At 46.3% G+C, this 21916-nt stretch overlaps 2 protein-coding genes across 2 annotated transcripts; one reads left to right on the forward strand and one right to left on the reverse strand.

Moving 5' to 3' along the window:
- Positions 1–5744: 5744 nt before the first annotated feature.
- On the reverse strand, positions 5745–7398 carry NOP10 (NOP10 ribonucleoprotein). Its single transcript, XM_081885409.1, has 2 exons — positions 7236–7398; positions 5745–6144 (listed from the first exon to the last, which is right to left on the reverse strand). Exons 1-2 carry the CDS (start codon positions 7287–7289, stop codon positions 6004–6006), a joined length of 195 nt encoding a protein of 64 aa, XP_081741535.1. The 5' UTR covers positions 7290–7398; the 3' UTR covers positions 5745–6003.
- A 3275-nt stretch (positions 7399–10673) lies between these two features.
- Positions 10674–20265, forward strand: LOC309354710 (uncharacterized protein; the record flags this gene model as incomplete). The annotated part of the gene is made up of 6 exons (XM_081884975.1): positions 10674–11378; positions 13036–13164; positions 13268–13407; positions 15011–15300; positions 17010–17126; positions 17953–20265. The coding sequence occupies exons 1-6, from the start codon at positions 10888–10890 to the stop codon at positions 20263–20265; spliced, it is 3480 nt and encodes a 1159-aa protein (XP_081741101.1). The 5' UTR covers positions 10674–10887.
- Between the last annotated feature and the right edge of the window lie 1651 nt (positions 20266–21916).

Raw genomic sequence — 21916 nt, forward strand, 5'->3', positions numbered from 1 at the left:
TGAAAGTATAAGTGGGGAGAGGGAGGGCAGTATTTCATAGGAGGGATATGAGAAGCTGGCAGGGGAGAAAATTAAGCATGGCCACCAACCTGGATGGCTTTAAAAGTGGTTTAGCCATCAAGGTTAGCTAGCAATTAGGGATATGTTCTGCTTTCATTGCCAGAGTAAAAAGTAAAAAGTTCTTCTGAACACAGAATGACCACAACTTGTATAAAAAATATATCTAGAAGAGACACAGAGCAGGGCTTTTAAGCCCTAAAACATCTTAAATAACAAACTGACTTTTTGAGTTATTTATCATGCTTATTTATACTACCTTTTCTCCAAGGAGCACAAAGCAGCACAGTTCTCCCCTCCATTTTATCCTCACAACTACTCTGTGAGCTGGGTTAAGCTGAGAGTGGTCCAAACTTACTTTGTGGGCATTAAGACTGGCTGGGGATTTGAGCCTGGGTCCTGCCCAATGGAGTCCTATGCTCCCCGAACCACTGCACCACATTGCCTTGGAGTATAACCCTAACTGGGTGTTAGGGGAAACATGGAGAGGGATTCTGTGTTTTGGACATGGTTACATGAGCCTAAGGAATATTCCTGACTATGGTGGTTCCCACCCTCCAGCAAAGTCAGTCATGTGCATTCTGCTTCTTGCACATCCCAAGCTCACGCTATGCATGCTTGAGGTCACAAAATTATTTCCATTTACACACCCTTGCCAGCAAAATGGCTGAATCAGCCTGAACAGCACAAGAAAACTGCAAGGCTGGGGGCTGATCTGGAAATTGTTAACTCGTTATGCACAGCCTCCATTCAGCCCTTCTGCTTTTTGAGAACAAACAACAGAAGCCTTTCCATTTACAGCTTTTTGATTGGTTTCCCCTACTTCTGCTGTGGTTTCAGTGGCAGGATGTGAGCGAGCAAGAGGCATTTAAAAGAGCTGCCCTTGGGCTCTGACCAGCTGTAAACATCTCGGCTTTGAGACGGGAAATAGAGTGAGGTAACACAATGGCAGAGCATAAAATTTATAATGAGGGAGAAATCTTAATATTCCCCCTCTGAATTCCTGCTTATATGTTTGCTAACCAGGAGCAGAAAATGCGTCTCAGCAGGAACATGTGGCTAACTGCCTCCCCAAAGCACAGGGCCTAAGCCTAGGTGGTTTTCTACCTGAGGCTTCACAGCAAATGGTCTTCCCAAGGTTAAAATGCACAGTAAGACAAGTTATTTTGGCACCTGACACAGAAAAGCCCATAAGTACCCCTTCCCTTGCCGCAAAAAATGCAGTATTAATAAACAATTTTCTGCCCTTTCATTATACCCCGAATTGGCAGCTGCCAGGGCTTGCCCTACCAAAGCACCTTTGATGTTCAACTATTTTGCAGCTTCTATAGGTCACTGAATGATGTCACATAACAAATTAAGGTACATTGGGATTAAGAAAAAGGCGCTACTCCGTTTTCTTAGGACAAAACCCTGACCATAAGGGCTAGCATGGCTTTAAGGATGGTGATGAGAAAGGGACACTGTGTATTTGTAGGTAAACCAAGAGTGGCTAATCTGTGCCCATATAGAGGATGGTAGACTGCAACTCCAGTCATTCCTGACTATTGGCTATGCTGGCTGGAGCTGAAGGAAAATGAGCCTAACAACATCTGGAGGACCACAGATTCCCCCAAGCTACGTCCAAGACACATCACAAGCAACAAGGGAGAGGAGCTCATCAAAATTACTCATAGAATATTTTTTCCAGCATCCCACTCTCAGGCAAATTTACTTATTATTAAATTTACATCCCACCCTTCCTTCCAAAAGGAGTCCAGGGCAGCAAACATATCAGTGCAATGAAAACATCTAAAAATCATAGAGTTGGAAGGGATGCCAAGGGATGCAATGCAGGAAACCTGACCCAGGCTATATGGGTTGAGCCACCAACCCATGTAGTCTACAGACTGCCACCAAGCTTATGCTGACAATTAATAAAATATCATTCTGCAAGTGTTAGTTGATATTTTTTTTAATTGCATGGTTTTATGAAAATGATTGTTGTAAACTAGCCTGATCTTTTAAATGAACAGTATATGTAAATATTTTTATAAATCAATCTACTTAAAAGGCTTCTTCAAAGAGGAACCTTAGAATCAGAGAGTTGGAGGGGATCACAAGGATCATCTAGTCCTACTCCCTACAATGCAGGAATCTTTCACACAACACGGGTCTCGAAGCTACAATCCTGAGATGAAGAAGTCTCATGAGCTACCAATTGAGCTATTCCTCAGGTAGTCTTCAGTAATGCCAAATCGACAATAAGATGGTGCCAGTTTAATATTTAACAGGAGGTAATTCCAAGGAGTAGGTTCCTCCACTAAAGGCCCTATTCCTATATCATATTGAATGAACCCCTGGATGCTATCTGAAAAAAGCTGTCTCCTGCAGAGTGCAGCGATCAGCTGGGTATATAAGGTATAAGAATATTGTAAAGAGAAATAGGAGACCTTTTTCATATGTGGTGGTCCTGTAAGATTGCAAAAGCCTTATGGGAAACGATCCATAATGAATGGGGGTAATGTTGAAAATAATCTGTTAAAAAACAGTAGCTTTTCTTCTTAGTATACAGAAAAAATCTATTTCTGTATGCAGACATGGTTGCCCAATGATATATGCCCAAAATTGGAAAGAGGAACTGACCCCCAAAAGAGATGATTGGCAATTAAAATGGATGGAATACGCAAAGATGGCGAAACTTGCTGGAAGATTAAGAGATCTAGTGATACTTTTTGTAACAGAATGGGGGGGGGGATTTATTGAATATATGAAAACAAATTGTAAACAAAGAAAAACATTAGCAGGATTAATATAAACATGAGCAGTAAGAAATTTAAAGGAATTATAAAGGATAAATTTGTAAAAAGGTTATTTAGATATGCAGTAAGAAAATGACAAAAAAATAAAAATCCGCATAAGGGGAGGAAGGGAAGTTGCAGAAAATTTTATTTGTGTAGATTTATATTCATTGTTGAGTGCTGTAAAATCAAAAATAAAATAGGGTTTTTCCCCCAAGCAATCAATGAGAGTAAATGCAAAAAAGGGAAAAATGATTAAGAATATTATTTTAGACACCCTGGTCTGAAGTTGTTTGGGCTTTGGATACCAGCACCATGAATTTAGTCTGGTTGCTAATAAGCATCCAATTCTTGCTTAATTTACATCATTAGACTTCAACTGGTGAATAAACACCCACTACTGTATCGTTGCCAAACTGAAGGTTGATTACAGCAGCAGCCATAGAAATAGGTGGTAAAAAAATAAGAAATGGGTCCCAAAATGCATGTTTGGATTAAAGGTGATCTTGGGTCTGGAAAAGTTGAAGCCTGCTATCTTAGGAATTAACCCAGTCATCACAATCACTATAGGCAAGCGGTTCTAAGACCTCTTGATTAAAATGCCATCCGAGAGATCCTTGACCAGATGCTCTGACCCTAATAATTCCCTTTCTGCACATGTTCCTTTCCGAAGACTTTTCTGTTCAGCAAGAATTCCTATCCTCCGATTAGAAAGCGGTGTCCAATAGTACACAGGGAGCTAGGAGACTGGATCTCCTTGCTGGATTCCCCACTGTGACTGATAAATGAAACACAATAGCTTACAGCCAGCCTGTAACCCAAGGTTGCCTAGCAGCTATGTAAGTGACCTGCCAGGTGATTCATAACCTATCTGCAATCCCAGGCAGACAGCAAACTGGGCTTAGTCCCTTGACAGACATAGGTTGTGGTGCGCTATTAGGCCCAGTTATGTTGCCAGCCATGTAAACCACTCATTAAAGAGGCTGGTATTGTCTATCTGTAGGAATTGGTGTCGTTATTCTTCTCTGTCAGGCAAATAAGCTTGTATTTGATCTTTCAAATTTGAGCCATCACTCTCCTCCACAGAACACCAATGCTAATTAGTATTGGTTACATACTGCCTCCCAGAGGGAAGTGGAGAGCAACAACTTGCTTAAAAGCACTACCAAAAGAAAATGAGACTAAGGAACAGAAGGCGTGAGAGAACACACACACAAAAACCCAGCCATCTTGTTCTGGGGTTGCGTGCTTCATTTCTTCTGTCTTCATCTGTTGGGGCAAAAAAGTCTGTCATGCACACGGAAACTACAGCTAATCCAGAATGCGGCAGCTAGACTGGTGACTGGGGGCGGCCGCCGAGACCACATAACACCGGTCTTGAAAGACCTACATTGGCTCCCAGTACGTTTCCGAGCACAATTCAAAGTGTTGGTGTTGACCTTTAAAGCCCTAAACGGCCTCGGCCCAGTATACCTGAAGGAGTGTCTCCACCCCCATCGTTCTGCCCCGACGCTGAGGTCCAGTGCCAAGGGCCTTCTGGCGGTTCCCTCATTGCGAGAAGCAAAGCTACAGGGAACCAGGCAAAGGGCCTTTTCGGTAGTGGCGCCCGCCCTGTGGAATGCCCTCCCATCAGATGTCAAAACGATAAACAACTACTTGACATTCAGAAGACATCTTAAGGCAGCCCTGTTCAGGGAAGTTTTTAATGTATGATATTTTAGTGTTTTCTGGTTTCTATGGAAGCCGCCCAGAGTGGCTGGGGAAACCCAGCCAGATGGGCGGGGTACAAATAAATTATTATTATTATTATTATCATCTAGTACATCCATCACCAACCTAACACCCTGAGGGTATTTTGGACTGCAACTCCCATCAGCCTCAGGTAGCACATTGGAGCTGTAGGCCAAAAACATCTGGATGGTGCTAGGTTGGCAAATATTACCCTAATACAGGCATGTCTAAAGTTTGTTTTGGGGGCCTAATCTGATTTAATCCAGCCCCTGAGGCAGTATATGTCCTGGGGGGAAATCCCTTTAAAAAGCCCAGCAACTCCAATCCTAGAAAGCTCGAAAACTGTGGGGTAGTAAAATTGTAAAAAAACCAACTTCAATCCTAAAAAAAAGAGCTCAACAACTTTGGTCGGCCCACACATGTTCACTTCATCAAATCTGGCCCTCTTTGAAAAAGGTTTGGGCACCCCTGCTCTAATATCCTACACTGAACATCTGTGATGGATTTGAATTGCTTGTGAGGCAGTATCAGTTTGCTCCTTCTCCAAGCAAACTCAGCTAGTGAGTGCTGCCAGGACTGTAATCAAAGCAATCTTAATGAGAAACAAGACAGAGCTATTGGCATGGTTCAGAGAACCCAGATGTTTGCAGAAGCACATTTTGTTTTAAACAAACTAAGGGGGTGGGGAATCTTCTCCAAAAGAGCCCAATGAGGAACAGTGGCTATAGAAAGGAGATTGGAAAAGTGGAAGAGGGAACAGAAAGAGGAGTGGAATGCCTTCCTAGGAGAGACCCTGAACATGAGCACTCCTCTTGGGACCAGTGGCGTAGTGTGGGTTGTCAGCACCCGGGGCAAGGCAAGTAATTTGCGCCCCCAACCCATGGATTTTAGTAGGGGCAGAGAGCGAGCATGCCCCCCCCCAGATGTTGCGCCCGGTGCAGCCGCTCCCCCCTGCACCCCCACGCTACACCACTGCTTGGGACACTTGGAGCACTAGTTTCCCCACTTCTGAGATATACAAGTGCTTCTTCCCTTTTCAGATGAGAAGCCCCCTCTGCTTTGTGATTCACTACACAACATGACCCCCCCCCCCCAATATCAGATGCTTTGCTAGATTCCAGGTTTCCTACTCAGACAACACCACCAGCATTCTTATGTTAAAGGAATGAAATGAAATATTTCATTTGTTTTATTTCCAGAATCAAGGGGGCAAGCAGGTGCAACTGAAGGAATTCAAGCTCATTTGAAGATTGCAGGAGTTTCCTCGCACATCATTAGTGGCTCTCTAGAAGTCCGAGTGATAAAGTGGAATGAAGAAATGCAGATCTGGTGCTTTTGTTTTCTGTGTCAACGTCTTCGAGGCTGCTTTGGAGCTGGAAGCTTGTCTCGTCTCCATGGGCTGCAGAGGTCCCTACCAGAACGGATGGCAAGCAGTTTACACAACGAGCCGAGGCTGCTGGGTCATCAAGACTCCAAAGCGTTTCTTGATGGTGATCCTGTGTCGGGAATATTTGTCATCTGGAGAAAAGCGGGCAGGATGAGCTGAACACGTTGGCTGGCCAGTGGGATCCGCCTTCTGCAAAGCAGGGAGGAGAAGGCACAGCAATTTGTGAGCATACAAGTCTTGGTTTTAAATATGTATGTGTGTGTATTTGTGTGTGTGTGTGTGTGTGTGTGTACACAGTGGTACCTCGGGTTACATACGCTTCAGGTTACACACTCTGCTAACCCAGAAATAATGCTTCAGGTTAAGAACTTTGCTTCAGGATAAGAACAGAAATCAGGCTCCAGCGGCACGGCAGCAGCAGGAGGCCCCATTAGCTAAAGTGGTGCTTCAGGTTAAGAACAGTTTCAGTTTAAGTATAGACCTCTGGAACGAATTAAGTACTTAACTTGAGGTACCACTGTATATGTATGTGTGTAAACATTGTCAGCTGACATTAAGAACAACAACAACAATATCCCACCAATCTTGGCTTAAATGTGTATGTTAATATTGGCAGTCTATATGTGAGCAACTGCAATCCTAGAAAAACCAAACCAGCCCTAAAAGCTACACATTCCATCTTAAAATCACTTTTATTTTCTTCATGTCCTTTCATGAAATCAAAACAAGGCATTGCCTACCCACGTGCTTATATTCTAAGAAACAAACAAGTTAATAAAAATACAATTTTTCATGATCGCGAGAACTCACACATGTCTCTTTTCTTAAGATTTCAACAGACCACTTAGACCCGTACAATCTTTTTCCTCCTACACCTCTCCCCAATCCATTCACGAGGACCAAAACCAAGTATTTAATTAACTTAAGGGGGGGGGATACACAAACGAAAGCCATGCAATTACCACAATGTTAAATTATGACCAGGGTATCAAAGTAGCATGCAGATTTTGCACAGATAATTCCACATTTAAACCAGTGACGATCTTTAAAAGAAACAATGGGGAAAGAAGATTAATTGCAGCCAGATATGGGTGGCTAGGGCAACCCAGCCATATAGGTGGGGTATAAATAATCAAATTATTAGTGTATTAGTATTAGATGGAGCATAACAAGAATTGATATGCATAGCATCTGGATTTGGGGGGCATCCGGAAGAAGAAAGGGACTAAGAATTTGGGGGGGGGGCGGAGAGACAAACGCCATTAAAGTGAAATCCTTACCTTGAGAGTGTAGACCCTATTTCCTTGCTCATCGAGGTAGTACTGCAGAAACATTGCTGCGGGTTATGAAAGCGTTAGCACTATACCTGCAGACGGATGAAAAGAGCTTCCTCCTCCCGATATACACGCGCGTCCATACAACCCACGTGCGCATTAGCCCCACCCGCTTCCTCTCCAGCAGGATGCCTTAATCTGCCAATGAAGGAGCTCGTAAAGAAACCGGGCATTCTGGGAGTTGTAGTCTTTCGGCTTCAGAATTCCGGAGTCTCATACTGTACAGTACTCCGCTCCAGGAGTCATTGTTGGTTCAATGCATTGTGGGAATTGTAGTCTATCTGCTCTAGCCACACACACTAGAGTCAAATCTAGAATTATATTGTACAGTTGGAAGAGACTCCCGGTGTCATCTAGTCCAACCCCCTGCAATGCAGTTCTCTCAGCTAAAGCATCCATGGCAGATGGCCATCTAACCTCTGTTTAAAAACCTCCAAGGAAGGAGAGCCCACATCCTCCCAAGGGAGACCTCTGCACTGTGAAACAGCTCATACTGTCATAAAGTTTTCTCCTAAGGTTGAGTTTGGGGTTCCTTCCTTGCCATTTGAATCCATTGGTTCCAGTCCTCCAGAGCAGGAGAAAACAAGCTTGCTCCATCTTCCCTTTAGATATTTGAAGATAGCTATCCTTTCTCCTCTCAGTCTCCTCTTTTCCAAGCTAAACATACCCAGAGTTCCCTGTTGAAAGTCTGCATCTTTCTCTACTATACTAAAAGCACCTCTACAAATAATGTGTTGACCTGTACCTCTGCAGAAGGGGGTGGGCAGGTGGGTAAACATGCTTGGGGGTTAGGGGTGGGGCAGGTACCCAGAGGGCCCTGCCAGAGGCCTGCCGGACTTAACACTGTCATGCCGAAAAAGCTCTGTGCCTCCCAGCTGACTGGGGACTCCTGCCCAGGGCCTCAGACAAGCTCTGCATGGACTTCTTCAGGCTCAGGGCCACATTACCTTGTGAGCAGCCTTCCAGGGGCCATATGCCATCAGTGGTCAGGGCACGAGTCAAAAGTGTGCAGAATAATAAATGTAAGGCTTGCATATTTAAAGTAGAATTATTTTTGTACCCTGATCTATCCTCCCTCCAGGTATCGTCAGAGTTCAAGGACACATACCTGCCAGGTGAAATCACAAAGAGGGTGTTAAGCGAGGACAGGTGTGGCCTACTGAGACAAGGAGCGCCTTGGGAGCATTCATCCTGATCGGTTTGCAAGGAGGTTAGATCATGTTGCTTCAAGCAACTGCTGTTCCCAACCTTTCCTCTGCATTTCCCTGTCATGACAAACAAACATCTCGAAGGGCCCAAAGGCAAGCTGAGTAGCCTGATTCTAAGTGGTCAAGAAGCAGGCACAGGATCCCAGCAGGAGAGGGCAAAGGAGGAGTTTCTGAAGTGCTGAGGTCTCAGGGTTGTGAGTTCGAGCCCCATGTTGGGTAAAAGATTCCTGCTTTGCAGGGGGTTGGACTAGATGACCCTCGTGGTCACTTTCAATTCTACATTTCTTTGATTCAAACCAGATGTTAAGCATGCAGTACAAGCAGGAGCCCATGGATGGCCAAACAAAGTTTTACATGCAGAGGAGAGGACAAGAGATAGGCCTAGTTGTGGGGATGGCTGTATGTCAATGGGGTTCTAATAAGCCTCAGAGCCAAGCCATATAGAATAGTTAAACCAAAGAATTAAGAGGGGAGATAAAACAGGAGGCGATAATTTAAGAAGATCTATCAAGCTCTCATTTGGGGATTTCGAGCATGGTGGCATCTGTTTGCTGGTGATACCTGCCTGGGCTTCTCTTTTACATCTTAGTCAGGTGTGGCTGTGCAATTCTTGAATCATTGCCTGGATGCAGTCAGGGTAGATAAACTGAAACTGAATCCCAGCAAAATGGAAGTCCTATGGGCAGGTAGTTCACATGTCTGGGAATGGGAAAGGTCTTCCAGAACTGGATAAGGTTGCACTCCTTCAAAAGGAGAAGGTATAGTCTGGGAGTACTCTTTCATCCATCTTTATTGCTGGAGGCACAAGAGGTCACAGTGTCTAGGAGGGCCTCCAGACCTAGATAAGGATAGCCTAGACAAGGATAGCCTTGTCATTGTGACTCATGGGTTGCTAATGTCAAGGCTGGACTGTGGTAACATGCTCTGTGTAAGGCTGCCCTGAAGGCTAATCCAGAAGTGCAGGAGGATGCAGCAGCTAGGTTGAAGAATGGGGCATCCTATGACACCGACTTTACTCCAGTCTTAAAGCAGCTGTGCTGGGCAATAATAATATGCTGCTGGGCAGGTTTAAGGTTTTAGCATTGACTTAATAAAATCCTCCCAAATGTTGGACCAGGCTGTTTGTCCATATTTGCTTACCCGATCACGAATCTCATTAGGGGAGGGTCTCCTGGTTGTGGCGTAAACTGCAGAGATTTTTTACTGAGGCAACCAGGAAGACAGCCTTTTCAGTTGTGACACCTTCTCTATGGGTCAATTCTAAGGGTTTGCTCTGGAAAGAACTTGGTTGGATACAATTCCTGCTTTGCAGAAAAAAGCAGAAAACACACACACACACATACACTGCCTAGGTGAAACTTCTGTCAAATCATCACACCTGAGAGAGAATTCTTTTGGTCTCTTCCAACTCCCCAGTTCTCAGATTCTCAGTACCTTCTCAAAACTTTTATTTCCCAAAGTTCCACAGGGGAAGCCATGGCAGTTAAACAGTTTCAAACTGGTCAAGATTTGTTGCTTGTTGCCCTCAAGTGGCATAACCCTGTGCTTGCATCTGCTGCCCGATGTCAGAGTAGACACAAAACAAGTCAACAGGCACCTCACAAACAACTACTGTATTGCTATTTTAATTTGGGCTGGATTTGGGCAGGTAGCACCTCTTGCATCATTTCTGGGGATGTGGGTTGGGAGAGGTGTGTATCTTTGTTGTGGACCGATGCTGGTCAGATTCCCCCTGTTGCTTTTTCATTTTCAAATGTTTATAGACAGAGGTAGGGTGAGCAATTGATAATCAAGAAAAATCATGCCCAATCTTTACAACAACAACAATAATATTTTTATTTATAATAATAGGATGGGTTGGAGACATCATCAAGAGAAGTGTTTTGCAGCATGGAGATTGTCACCTGTTTTGTTATCTCTGCAGATCCTGCTGTTGTTAAAGACCCAGGAGCGGGAGCCAATAGAAAGGTTGACAGCCCACGTTGGAGGTAATGCTAAGATTGAGTGGAACACCTGCTCCTTGTGGAATCCATTAACAGCCCTTGCACATGCGGATACTCAGGAAACAGTATGAAGATGAAATCAGACGTAGCATGCAGAATAGAGATCAGACCTGCAGGTTAGAACTTTAACTTCCTCCCCCTTATTGGAACCCCCAAGGTGTCTAGGTTCTGGAATTGTTATCCTTCAACCTTCGCACCTAGAGTTGAGTCAACAATGATGGATCTTCTTGGAAACCAAATGGCATCATTGTGAACCTCCCAGAAGGACCTGTATCCGATTCGTTTCCGTCAACGATCCCACAAGAGGACTTCACGGAGCAAACAGAGACAGGGCCCCAGTTCCTTTGAACAGCTCTCTTTGCTCCATATTCCTTCTCCCATAGGGCCATGGCCTCTCAGGCCCACACCCCGGGCCCTGCCCCACCTTCCTGCCCACCCAGCGCCCCCTCGCTGCTCCTGCCCGCCTTCCCTGGGACGGCTCTCCTCGTGACCTCAGCCGATGCCCCGGGGAGCAAGCTGATCATCAAGTTAAAAAGAGAAGGCCCAATGATGGGGGGCGCCGAGGAAATACCCCGGACCCAGACTTTCTTTCTGACAGGGATGCCACTGGGCTGGGCCACCCAGCGTCGGGATGGGCCAGCAGGCCCTGGCATCCGCACAGTGTTGCTGGCCAAAGCTGGCGAGGAGCCAGGTGGTAGAAAACAGAGAGTGCCAGAGGCCATGCCATCTGCCCGAGCGCCCCCTCCCAGTGATGCCTCCTTTGCCTGTACCTCCAAGGGGGTCTATGAGAATTATCGGCGCTGGCAACGCTACAAGGCCTTGGCCAGGCGCCATTTCCCTGCCACGCCTGATGCCGAAGCTCTCGCCTGTTTTTTCATGTGAGGGTCTTGGTGGCAAGGATCATTTGGTTTGGGAGACAAGGGTGACCTAGAGTGGGGATAGTAAGCAGATAACAAACTGTGAGGATTGACAGGGGGATTGGTCAGCCCTGGGTTACTATTGATTGAGACAGCAAAAGCATTGGTACTGAGATGTGGGATCCCACTGTTTTCTAAAGGCACTGAATCCAGCACACAGAATGGTTGAAGTTAGAGGGAAGGCCTTGAGTCATAAGCAAAAAGAGTTTGGTGGCAGAACTCTGCACACAAAATAAGGATTTGGGAGTTCTGAATGTTTCTCTTTATGAACCCTGAAGCCCTGGTTGAAATCTGAACACTAATCCTAACTTTGTCAACCCAGGACCTCATGGCAATTCCCATTTTATACCCTGGGGAAATTGTTGAAGTGCGGTATCAACTCACACTGCCATCATCTTAAGGGCTAGTTTTTCCTGTTTATCAGCAGAATTAAGAAGTAACCCCCTACCTGACCACACTGCCCTTGAATATGCATGCCCCTTCCCCTGTGAAAAACACATTTCAGTTAGAGTAGACATGCAATCCAGGACCTGCAACCTGAAGTGGTATAATTAAAACCAGGGAGTGGGGTGATGTAGCTTTAGCACTTAATTCTGCTCATTTCATAAGCTGAAAGTATTGACAAATTGCAATCAGGGGTTGCTACAACCGCTCAAGGTTCCTCCACGGCAGAAAGGGTGCTTTCCAAAGTATTCAAACCCATGTACCAGTGTAACAACAACACTCCTTGGCACCTATTTGAAGGTCTCCTCCTCATCTTCTTTTAACCACTAGGCTATACTGCCTATACTGTCAAGTGAGGTTAAGGAGCTAAATTGGGGTTAGAGACGGCTCCATAAATCTCATGATGGTCAAAGTTGTGGGTGGTTGTGGTGGTGAACGGCTATGAACTACACCCAAATGTGAAAGCACATTTAAAGCACACGGCTTCTCCCAAAGGAACTAGGGAACTGTAGTTTGCTAAGGGTGTGGGGAATTGTAGTACTGTGAGGGCTAAGCTACAGTTACCAGGATTCTTTGGAGAAAGTCATTGTTGGGAAGCAAAAGATATGGTAAATAAAAAGAAGAATTCCCTGGATGCCTAGATCCAGGTTTGGAGAAATTTAAAACCACAAAAGTGTGGAAATATAGGTTGCTTTAAAATATCCCCTTCTAAATTGCTTCCAACATCCCCCTCTATCATAGAAAGAGACCACGTGTATGGTAAGTTTAAAAAAGTTTACTTATTCAAAGGTCAGATTCATGTGCTTTCCCATACAGCAGTAAGAAAACACAGGCTGTCAAGCTTAGTTTCCAAAGTGGTGAATGATTCTAATTTATTTGCATAGAAACACAAAGATGGCTTGCTTGAGCCATGTGATCTGAGCTTGATAAACCTTCCCCAAGGTGAGGGGGCGTGACCTATCTAAGCTTGACAGCACATCTTACTCTATGGTCTTAACCCCTTCATGAATTTGACTTAAGCATGCTGGTTATATGAGGACGGTTATGCCACAGCCATGTGTGTTAAATGTGCTTTAGATTTTTGGTGTGGGTGTGACCATAGAGGCAAGGGTTGCTGTCCACATTTTAGAAGCTTTGCTCTCACTGATGTGACATCATCGTCCTGTCCCTGCAGCCCCGTCCTCCGCTCACTGGCACGCCTGCGTCCCGACATGACCCTGGAGGATGGGGTTCCCCGTGCCGTGCAAGAATGGGAGCACAGCAGCAACTTTGAGCGCATGATCTTCTACGAAATGGCAGAAAAGTAAGAGTTCCCCACCCACATATGGGCTTATGGGTGGCTAGCGGGTGAAGAGGGTCCCTTCATTTTGACTTCACCCTCCCTCTTCTGCCCTTCCCTTTCTCAGGTTCATGGAGTTCGAAGCAGAAGAGGAGCAACAGATCCAGAAGATGAAGCTCTTGGCCAGTTGCTCTCAGTTCCAGGCCCCAGCTCCCAAACCCAACAAGCCACCTCCGTCCCCTGCCCCTGAGTCTGGGCAGCAGCAAGGTAGTGTCTTCCTCCCACAATCCTCTGCACTTTGAACAAAACCCTTACCCATCTAGACCAACTGTTGGCCAACAGGGGTGGCTCCTAGGAACTAGTCGGGCAGAAGGCAGAGAATTCAATGGTAGGTGGAGGCAGAACCAAAGACGGCAGAACCAACCAATTCTAGTGTCTTCCTCTCCACTTCCTCCTCCCTGCTGAATTCTACAAGGGGCAACTCTGGGGCTAAGGAGAAGGAAGATGGCAGCTGGAGCCACCCGCTAGATTGATTGTAAGTCAGAAGGCAGGCAGGTGAGGGCTGGCTGAAGGCAGACAGAGGTTGGTGGGGCAGTGCCCCATTTTGACCTAATGGATCAGCATCCAAGGCCAATAGGAAGAGGACCTGATGGGGAACTAGTATGCAAATAGCTAATGAGCTCCTTTTCTTTCCTCCCAATAATAATGATAATTAATTTAATTATTTATAGCCCGCCCATCTGGCTGAGTTTCCCCAGCCACTCTATATTGCTTCCCCGGCTGGCATGTTTTCACCCCAGGCAGCTAGTACGCCTTTGATCATAAAACCCCACATGGAAAAGACTTCCTGGTTCATTTTACACACCGTCTCCATGTGCTAATTCTTCCCTATGCCCAGGAGACTGTGTGGTGTTTGTTTTAAAATCGCAACTCTGAGCCAATTTCTGCTACGAGAAAACCTGACTTTATGCAGATTTCAATACATTTTATTTGCATATATATATATAAATATATATATGCAGGTTTTGGTGTCCTCGGGTGTCTTCCCGTGTAAAAGTTGGGGTGTCTAGGCGACGTTTCGACGAGGTCTCACTCGTCATCTTCAGGCTGGTGCTTTCGGCTTCTTGTTACTGGAACAGAGCTTGTTTCCAGTAACAAGAAGCCGAAAGCACCAGCCTGAAGATGACGAGTGAGACCTCGTCGAAACGTCGCCTAGACACCCCAACTTTTACACGGGAAGACACCCGAGGACACCAAAACCTGCATTCCTGTACCCGTGAAAATCTACGAAAGCAAATATATATATATATATATATATATATATATATATATATATATGCAGATTTCAATACATTTAACTCTGTTTGCTGTGCAATTGATTCCGGTTCCCGGAATCAATGCAGCAGCACTGAGCCCACAAATTCTTGTTTATGCTTCTCTCCCCATGAGCCTTGGCTTCTGAGACACCGTCTGGCATTGCCAACATATTTTTGAGCACTTCCTCTTAGCAAAAAGATACTGAGAGCAGGGGTCACCATCCATTTTAGGCCTGTAAGGATATGCTGGGGGGGTACCATCTCCCCATTCCAGGCCTAGGCAGAGATCAGCTGCTGCAGGCCCTCTTGGCGGAGTGCTAGCTGTTCTCCCAGTTGCCAACCCAAAGGCAAAAAAGGGTGGGTGGGGAAAGCGGGGCCTGATGGCAGCCCATCTCCTCCCAAAAGTGGAGCAAATTTGGACCCATCAGGAAATGCCTTCACTCCATTTGAACTACTGTGATAGGTCAGCAATGAGTTGCACACGCCCTTCGAGTTCACCTAGCCCAGTGTACTCATGTAGGATTGACTCCATGATCTCCTTGCTTCCCCCAAAGTCTACATCCCCAAGAAGTCAGCTTCCAAGAGCCGCCAGCCTCGGCGTCGCCAGCGGCGTCCGCCCAGCACTTCCACCCCAGGAGCGCCCAGGGAGATCCCAGCCGAGGCGGTGCACCAGTATGCTGAGATCATGGAAGGCCTGGACACGAGTTGGGAGGAGGAAGAGGACGAGAAGAAAGAACAAGGGGTGTGCAGCAACCCCCAAGAGCAGGAAGAGGGGGCCTTCCCAGATCCTGCCCTGCTGCAGTATATCGATCAGTTATGTGATGATGAAGAATTTGTTTGTAAGGTAAACAGCAGTGGCGTTTGCTTCATGGGAATGGAGCAAATGTAAATCTTGCAGCCCTTCTCTCAGCCCCTCTCCAGGCTGTTGGTTTTTTTACATGTATACTCTGCAACAAGTCACTAATGCAATAATAGTGCATTAATGGCAGATTGATACAGGACCGCCCACACATCATTCTGATTTATTAGTTGTTCTGCAATCCTTCCCCAGTGTTACTGCATTATTGCTGTCTATTGTGTTACTGCATTATTGCACTGTAGCGGAACGAAAGGACAACAAACAAACCGGAATATTTGTAGAATGAAAAATTTACAGGATTTCAGGAGGGTCATGTACTGATAAAGGAGTATGTCCACCCAGAAACCTTTGTAAGTACAAACAACATTGATAGCGGAATCATGTATAAGTGCCTTGATACTATCATGGGCACAAATTATCATGAATGCACCATAAGAAAGTATGCCTGGAGGGGGCCATAATATGATCATTATCATCAGGGTAAATCTTACTTGATGTTTAAAAGGTGGCAGCCAAACACACAACACATGGTTAGCATCCACCACCAACTTTGACTTTTGTGTCTTGTAGCTATAACAGCACAAGCCCAGCTTTAACGTACTACTGAGTGTTGCTAAGCAATTATCCAAAGCAGCTTTGTATTTTACTCCTCCCTTTATTACTAATCTTTATCATAAACAGATATTTGTAGTCCTCCTCCAGCCTGCTGCCCTCTAGAGATTCTTGGACTGCAGCTCCTATCATCTCCAACCACTGGCCATGCTGTCAGAGGATGATGGACGTTGGAGTCCTACACATCTGGAGGGCACCAGGTTGGGGAAGGCTAGTCTCAATCCACACCCGTGCCTTGGACCACAGCATTCCATATGCTGAGTTTGTCTTCCTTATCCATTCATCAAGCCACTTCATTTCCCTGCTTCATGTCTCCACCATCTGAACCTCACCTTAGCTCCACTAACCCTTCCCCTTTTAGAATTCAGAATCCACTTTGGTCTTATCCATCCATGGCAGGTCGGAAACTCCTCTGCTGACAAAGCCTCACTTCCCCAAAGCCAGCATCTTACTCCTCTCTCTGCTGAGTGATGGTAAGAGCCCATAGGGTCCCGGGCACACATACAGGGTCTGTGTCCCTTTGGAGAATAGAAGACACAGTGGAGGCTGTTGTGCCTAAAGAAATATGATTTATTCACCTATTTACACCTCCAGTCTGTGTGGAGGGAGTCCAGATCTTACTGCATAGACATTTCCATAGGCAGCAGCGCAGGAAACCTTCAGGAAACCTCTCTCCAAGATCGATTTCAGCTCCTTTCTCCCCTTCTTCATCCCATAAAACCCTTTGCCCTCCCCCAGCATTACCCTGGCAGCCTCTCCAATCCCTCTGTTCACACCTGGGGGGAAGAAGTTAATGGACCTTTAGCTGTATCTCATCTCACAAGGTTGGTTTGCATAAGCCAGCCCAGGAAATCCTTGCAGTTTATGTTTTAATCCATTTCCCAATGAATCAATATCCTAGCATTTATTCATTCCTAGGTTTTAGGGGGATCTCTCCCCTAACCCAGATCTTTAACAGTATTTTTAAACAAACGAGTTATTACATTATCTCTCGGGTGAGGATTGGGCATGCAGACTTTTGCTCCTTTTCAGCCAGGCTCAATACCACAAGCCATGATGCTTCCCCTTCCTCTCCCCGACAGGTTGAAGCTGTCATTCATCCACAGTTTATGGCTGACTTGCTGTCTCCAGAGAAAAGCCAGGATCCTCTAGATCTGATGGAGGAATTGGCGGAGGAGCTAAACTTAACACCAAATCAGGTAACACATGGAATGAGAATGGGGTAGGAATAGGGACACACAGGGAGTTTCAAGGCTGTGGCCAGTTCAGACCACGGCAGCCGTGGTTATGTCAGCTTCGCCACTGTGCCCTTTAGCCATAGCAGCCTGTGGTTTGGAAGTCTTGTGCAGAGAGGTATGTGAAACATGTGGAAAAGACAAAGAGGCCTCATTTTCTGTTTCCATTTGAAAGCCGCTGTTTGGTCAGAACGGCCATGGTGCAAATTGGAGGACTATCTCCTCCCCTTCACCACTGTCAAGACTGTCCCAACCATTTTGTGTTGGTTACTACCCATGCAACTGGAAACTGACCATAACACTGAATGGGGACATAGCATATTTCCCATCATGCATGGAATCCTATTTTTGCCACATCAGTGCCCATAAAGTGACATTGGCAGACCAGAACTCATTTCCTCCAAAATAGGCACATCCTATCTCATGATGATGATGATGGTACTGTGCTCTTCTGACTGGCCCAGCCACTTTGGGTGGCTTTCAACGTATTTAAAACATAATTAAACATTTAAAAACTTCCCTGTAAAGGGAATATGTCTTCTAATGGCCTTCAATGAAAATAGGGACATCGTAAGGAAAAGTGGGACATTCTGGGGTCAAATCAGAAACCAGGATGGTTTCTGTAAATCTGGGACTGTCCCTGGAAAATAGGGACACTTGGAGGATCTGAACCTGCACATGGCTGTGGAGGCACAGAATTATCCCACTACAGGGCTGGGCTGAGAGGCAGTACTGGCAAGACTTTCCCCATAGCTACTCTGAATTGTTCCTTTTTCCTTTCTGTCTACAGCTGACAGAGAAGAGACTCCTGGCGCTGTCGGAAGAAGAAAGGGAGCCCTCTGTCTACCCTACATCCCATTCTGACTCCACCCCCTCACAGTCTGAGGAAGAGGACGAGGTTAGTGGTAATGGAAAAGGAGAAGATGCATCGTGCCATGCCCTGAAGAGGCCTTTGACCAGCAAAGTCATTAGAAGCAACCAGCCAGAATTGCCTGTGCCAGCCACCAGTTCCCCACTGGCACATCATTCGCAGCAACAAGGCTTTCCGCCAAAAGCAGAGAGTTCTTCTCACAAATGTGGCATCCAGGACTCTCAAGAAGCAAACCTGCTACTCTCCCTGAAGAGCACAGATGAAGAGGAAACCCAGAACTCACAGGGACGAGGCCAGGATCAAAGTCATGGAAGCTCTTCTCATAGCCAGTGGGCCACACTGGAAGCTACTCCTGGTCTAAGAAGAAATGCCAGCATTACTGGAAACTTAACATCTGAAGGGGTCAACAAAGCCAAGCAAGGTATTGCAAGGCCCCATGCTTTGGAACATTCAAAACAAGATGGCGGCCAAGAAGGAAAGGTCAAGCAGCATGCTACAGGGCAAGGCAGCCTTGCTGTCAAAGGACAGTTCCATAATGGGATGGAGCTGGTTTGGAATAATCTAGAACCACCCCATAATAAATGTGGAAAACAAGATGGTATCCAACGAGGGGAGGTCAAATGTCTAAAGAAGGCTCATGCTGTCTGGAAAATACAGGAAGATGATCCAAAAGGGACCGACCATGATCGTCAAGGCCTAAACAAAATGTTATTAGGAGATCGCATAGCAGCAGAAAGGACTCTTAGGATGACTTTGAATGGGCATGGGGGACAAAATGTTGACTCCGCAGAAAAGGCCAGAGATCAACTCCTAGTTCAAAGTAATAGGGGGCCGAAGGAAATCTCCAGTAGAAGAGAACTTGACTGTCAAGGTAATGAGATGACATCTCACCCAGACAACCAGATAAAACAGGAACTCCTGCAGGTTGAATGTGAAAAGCTAAATGGCTGTCAAGGAGAAGTAGCCAAAGATCAACTCCAGTCCCAAGGCATTTATAGAGGGGCAAAACCTACCCCTAATGTAACTGTAACTCAGTTTGGAGGCATCGAGCCATGTGGGAAAAGCTCAGCAGCGCAAGACAGTCTAGCATTGAGCCCCTCTGGACATGGGAATCACCTCAATGGCCAAGAAACACAAGTCAAATCTCAGAAGAAGCCAGAGGCTAACTGGAAGCAAATGACAACAGCATCAGTCTGTGTACAGCTGCCTGCAGATAATATATCATTAGACAAACAACCAATTTCCACCAGACAAGATGGCCAACAGTCCATTGACTCACCCGTGTTGGAAACAGATGAAGGAACTAAAAAGTCACATGTTGAACTCAGCCAGGGAAACAGACAGAAGTTGACTTTATCCAATTCTAGTCGGATAGGGTTGCTTGAAGAGCAGCCCACAGGCACAGATTCTGAGCATGTGCCATATTTCACCCTCTCAGTACTGGAGCCTCAATCTCCAAGCATCCAGAAGTGCCCTGAGATATTCCAGAAGTCTCAGTGGCCACTCACAGATCAGTGCAAAGTCACGCCTTGGGTGGAAAACCTTCCAGATGACAAGCAGAACCCAGAGCCCACGCCAAACCTTTCAGGCTACGTTGCCACAGTGGAAGCTGATGGAGGCAGCTGCAGTCCAGCTGGAGCTCACACTCCTGTGGCTGCCAGTTCTGGCAAAGGGGGAGCAGCGTTTCCACTACAACAAGGTGGAAGAAGCAGTGGAGGCAGCCTTGGAAATGATGAGCCCAGTCAGAGATCTGAGTCTAGTGATCTGCTCCCTTCTAAAGCCCACAGGGGGCTCATCAGTTCAGAGAGTAACACAAAGAACTCGAGTAAGGGGGAAGGGGAAGATTTGCTTGAGAGAGTCGCCGTGGCAAAAGGCCTGCTTCCAGAACTCCCCAGAGGAAGCGTGGAAGACATCCTTAAATATGGCGCTAAAGAAGACGACGAAGAGGAGGATGAGGAGCTATCTAGCTTCTCCTCCTTGCTTGCCTCTAAGCTCAGCCTCTCCCCTCACAGTGCCCTTGCACCTTTCGCAAGGGAACAAGGGGACACCCTGTCCTCCTCATCCACGGATGCTGGGAAGCAAGGTGCTAAGACAAGGCATTCCACGAGGGCGCAGAATACCACCACCCCACCAAACAGGAGTCCAGAAGCCAGCACAGCCGCCCAGCACAGTCACAAGAGAAAGAACAATGGCTCAGGTACACGTAGGAGCAAGCGCCTTCGCAACCAGTAGCAGAGCTCCTTTCTTTCAATGGAGGCTGACTCTAGCAAACCCTGGTAAAGTCTCTTAAAGTCCCCATTTTGGCAGCTGACACCTGTGCTGAGATTTCAGAGCCCTGCCATTACTCAAAATAACATGGAAAAAGACTGCACCAAAATACCTTGACCAAGTCACGATCTGCCTAGATACGCTTCCCGTGGGACTTGACAGAGACCCCCTTCCCTGCATTTGTTCAAATTTCTTAGCAAATTAAAAGAGATATTGAATCCAACTTGCTTGGCTGCAAGCCTGGCTCTGAAAGCTCCACCTTAGAGACTACTAGCCTGCCTAATATTGAACTCATGTTATCCTGTGCCGATCTGTTTTGGAATTGAAAAGGAAGGCAGTGCTTGTTTCTGCATACCTGTGGAAACGTATACATTTGATTTAAAAATAAAATTAAATAGGGTGCGTGTGTGTGTAATAAAACAGAAGAGCAACCCCAGCCTGAGACAGGCCTGCAGTCAGTGGTTTCCAAGCCTATAAAATTTTGAAATGGTCACTTTGGTTTAAAAACAACAGGGATAGGGATTTGCCTTCTTCAGCTGATAGCATCCTGGAGGCGAGCATTAAGGTTGAGAAGGGAGGAGACATGAGCTTTTAAAAATCCCCCTATTTGAACTACACAGGCAGGCTTCAGGAAGCAAAGGGAAGAAAACATGATACTTCTGCCCTTTCTCATCGTCCTGAACCTCTTGGCTATCTGACAGGTTCAGGGCTGGCAGCCAGTCCCAAATCTAACCCCCTTCCCCGTCTCTGAATAATGCTACAATGGTCCAGTTTCAGGCTGGACAGAGCCCTGGATAGAATCACTCTTGTTAAGAGGCTGGCGACACAGCGCAACCTTTTGCTCTCGTCTTATAGCCAAGTTGAATCCAACCTCGGCACGTAACATGCATATCTCACTTGAGTTCAACGGAGGCTGGTGGCCACTGGGGCTGGTAGGGCAGAAGGCAAGGAGACCCACAGGAGCTGGAGCCAAACCCATTTTCAAGTCAGAGCCGACTAATTCTAGTCTTGTCCCCATCCTCCCTATTGATTTCTACAGAGGCAACACCAAGACTACAGCAGTAGCAGGCAGCAAGGTAGGATGTCACTGCTCACCACCACTGCTTACTGGGATGTAAAGGAGGGCAGAAGGTTGGGGAGGTTGGTGCGGTGCAAACGTGCCAGCAGGAACCCAAGATTGGCTCTGCCAGCGTGTTTGCACAGCGCTGTGGTTGCTAGTGCTGTTGTGCTGCCCTTCCTTCTCCTAGCATACAGTAGCGATGCAACCAACCAGAGATCAGGTGAGCAGTGATGGTGTCCCATTATGCCAGCCGTTGGACAATGGTTGAGGCAGTGGACAGTGGCTGAGGCAGTGACTGGCAGTGCCACTCCCTGGAATGGTTGCAAGTAAGAAGGCAGGCAGATGGGGGGTGGTTGAAAGCAGAGAGAGTGTATGCTGGGTCAGTGTTCCACTTGCCCAAATGGACCAACTTCCAACGTTTGAACTAAAAACCTTAAAACCTTGAACTAAAAACCTTGAAACTCAAGGTGTGGCCTCCATCATCTGCACCCACAGCCCAAACTCCTTCCCCCAGTCTTCCATAAGTTGTCTTAGCAAACAAAATCAGGAACCACC

The sequence above is a fragment of the Podarcis melisellensis genome, assembly GCF_964234715.1.
Source record: "Podarcis melisellensis genome assembly, chromosome: 13".
Lineage (NCBI taxonomy): Eukaryota > Metazoa > Chordata > Lepidosauria > Squamata > Lacertidae > Podarcis > Podarcis melisellensis.

Coding starts and splice junctions, on each gene's coding strand:
- NOP10 (XM_081885409.1), bottom strand. CDS start 7,289: ATGTTTCTGCAGTACTACCTCGATGAGCAAGGAAATAGGGTCTACACT. Junction 6,145..7,235: donor ATAGGGTCTACACTCTCAAG/GTAAGGATTTCA, acceptor CCTGCTTTGCAG/AAGGCGGATCCCACTGGCCA.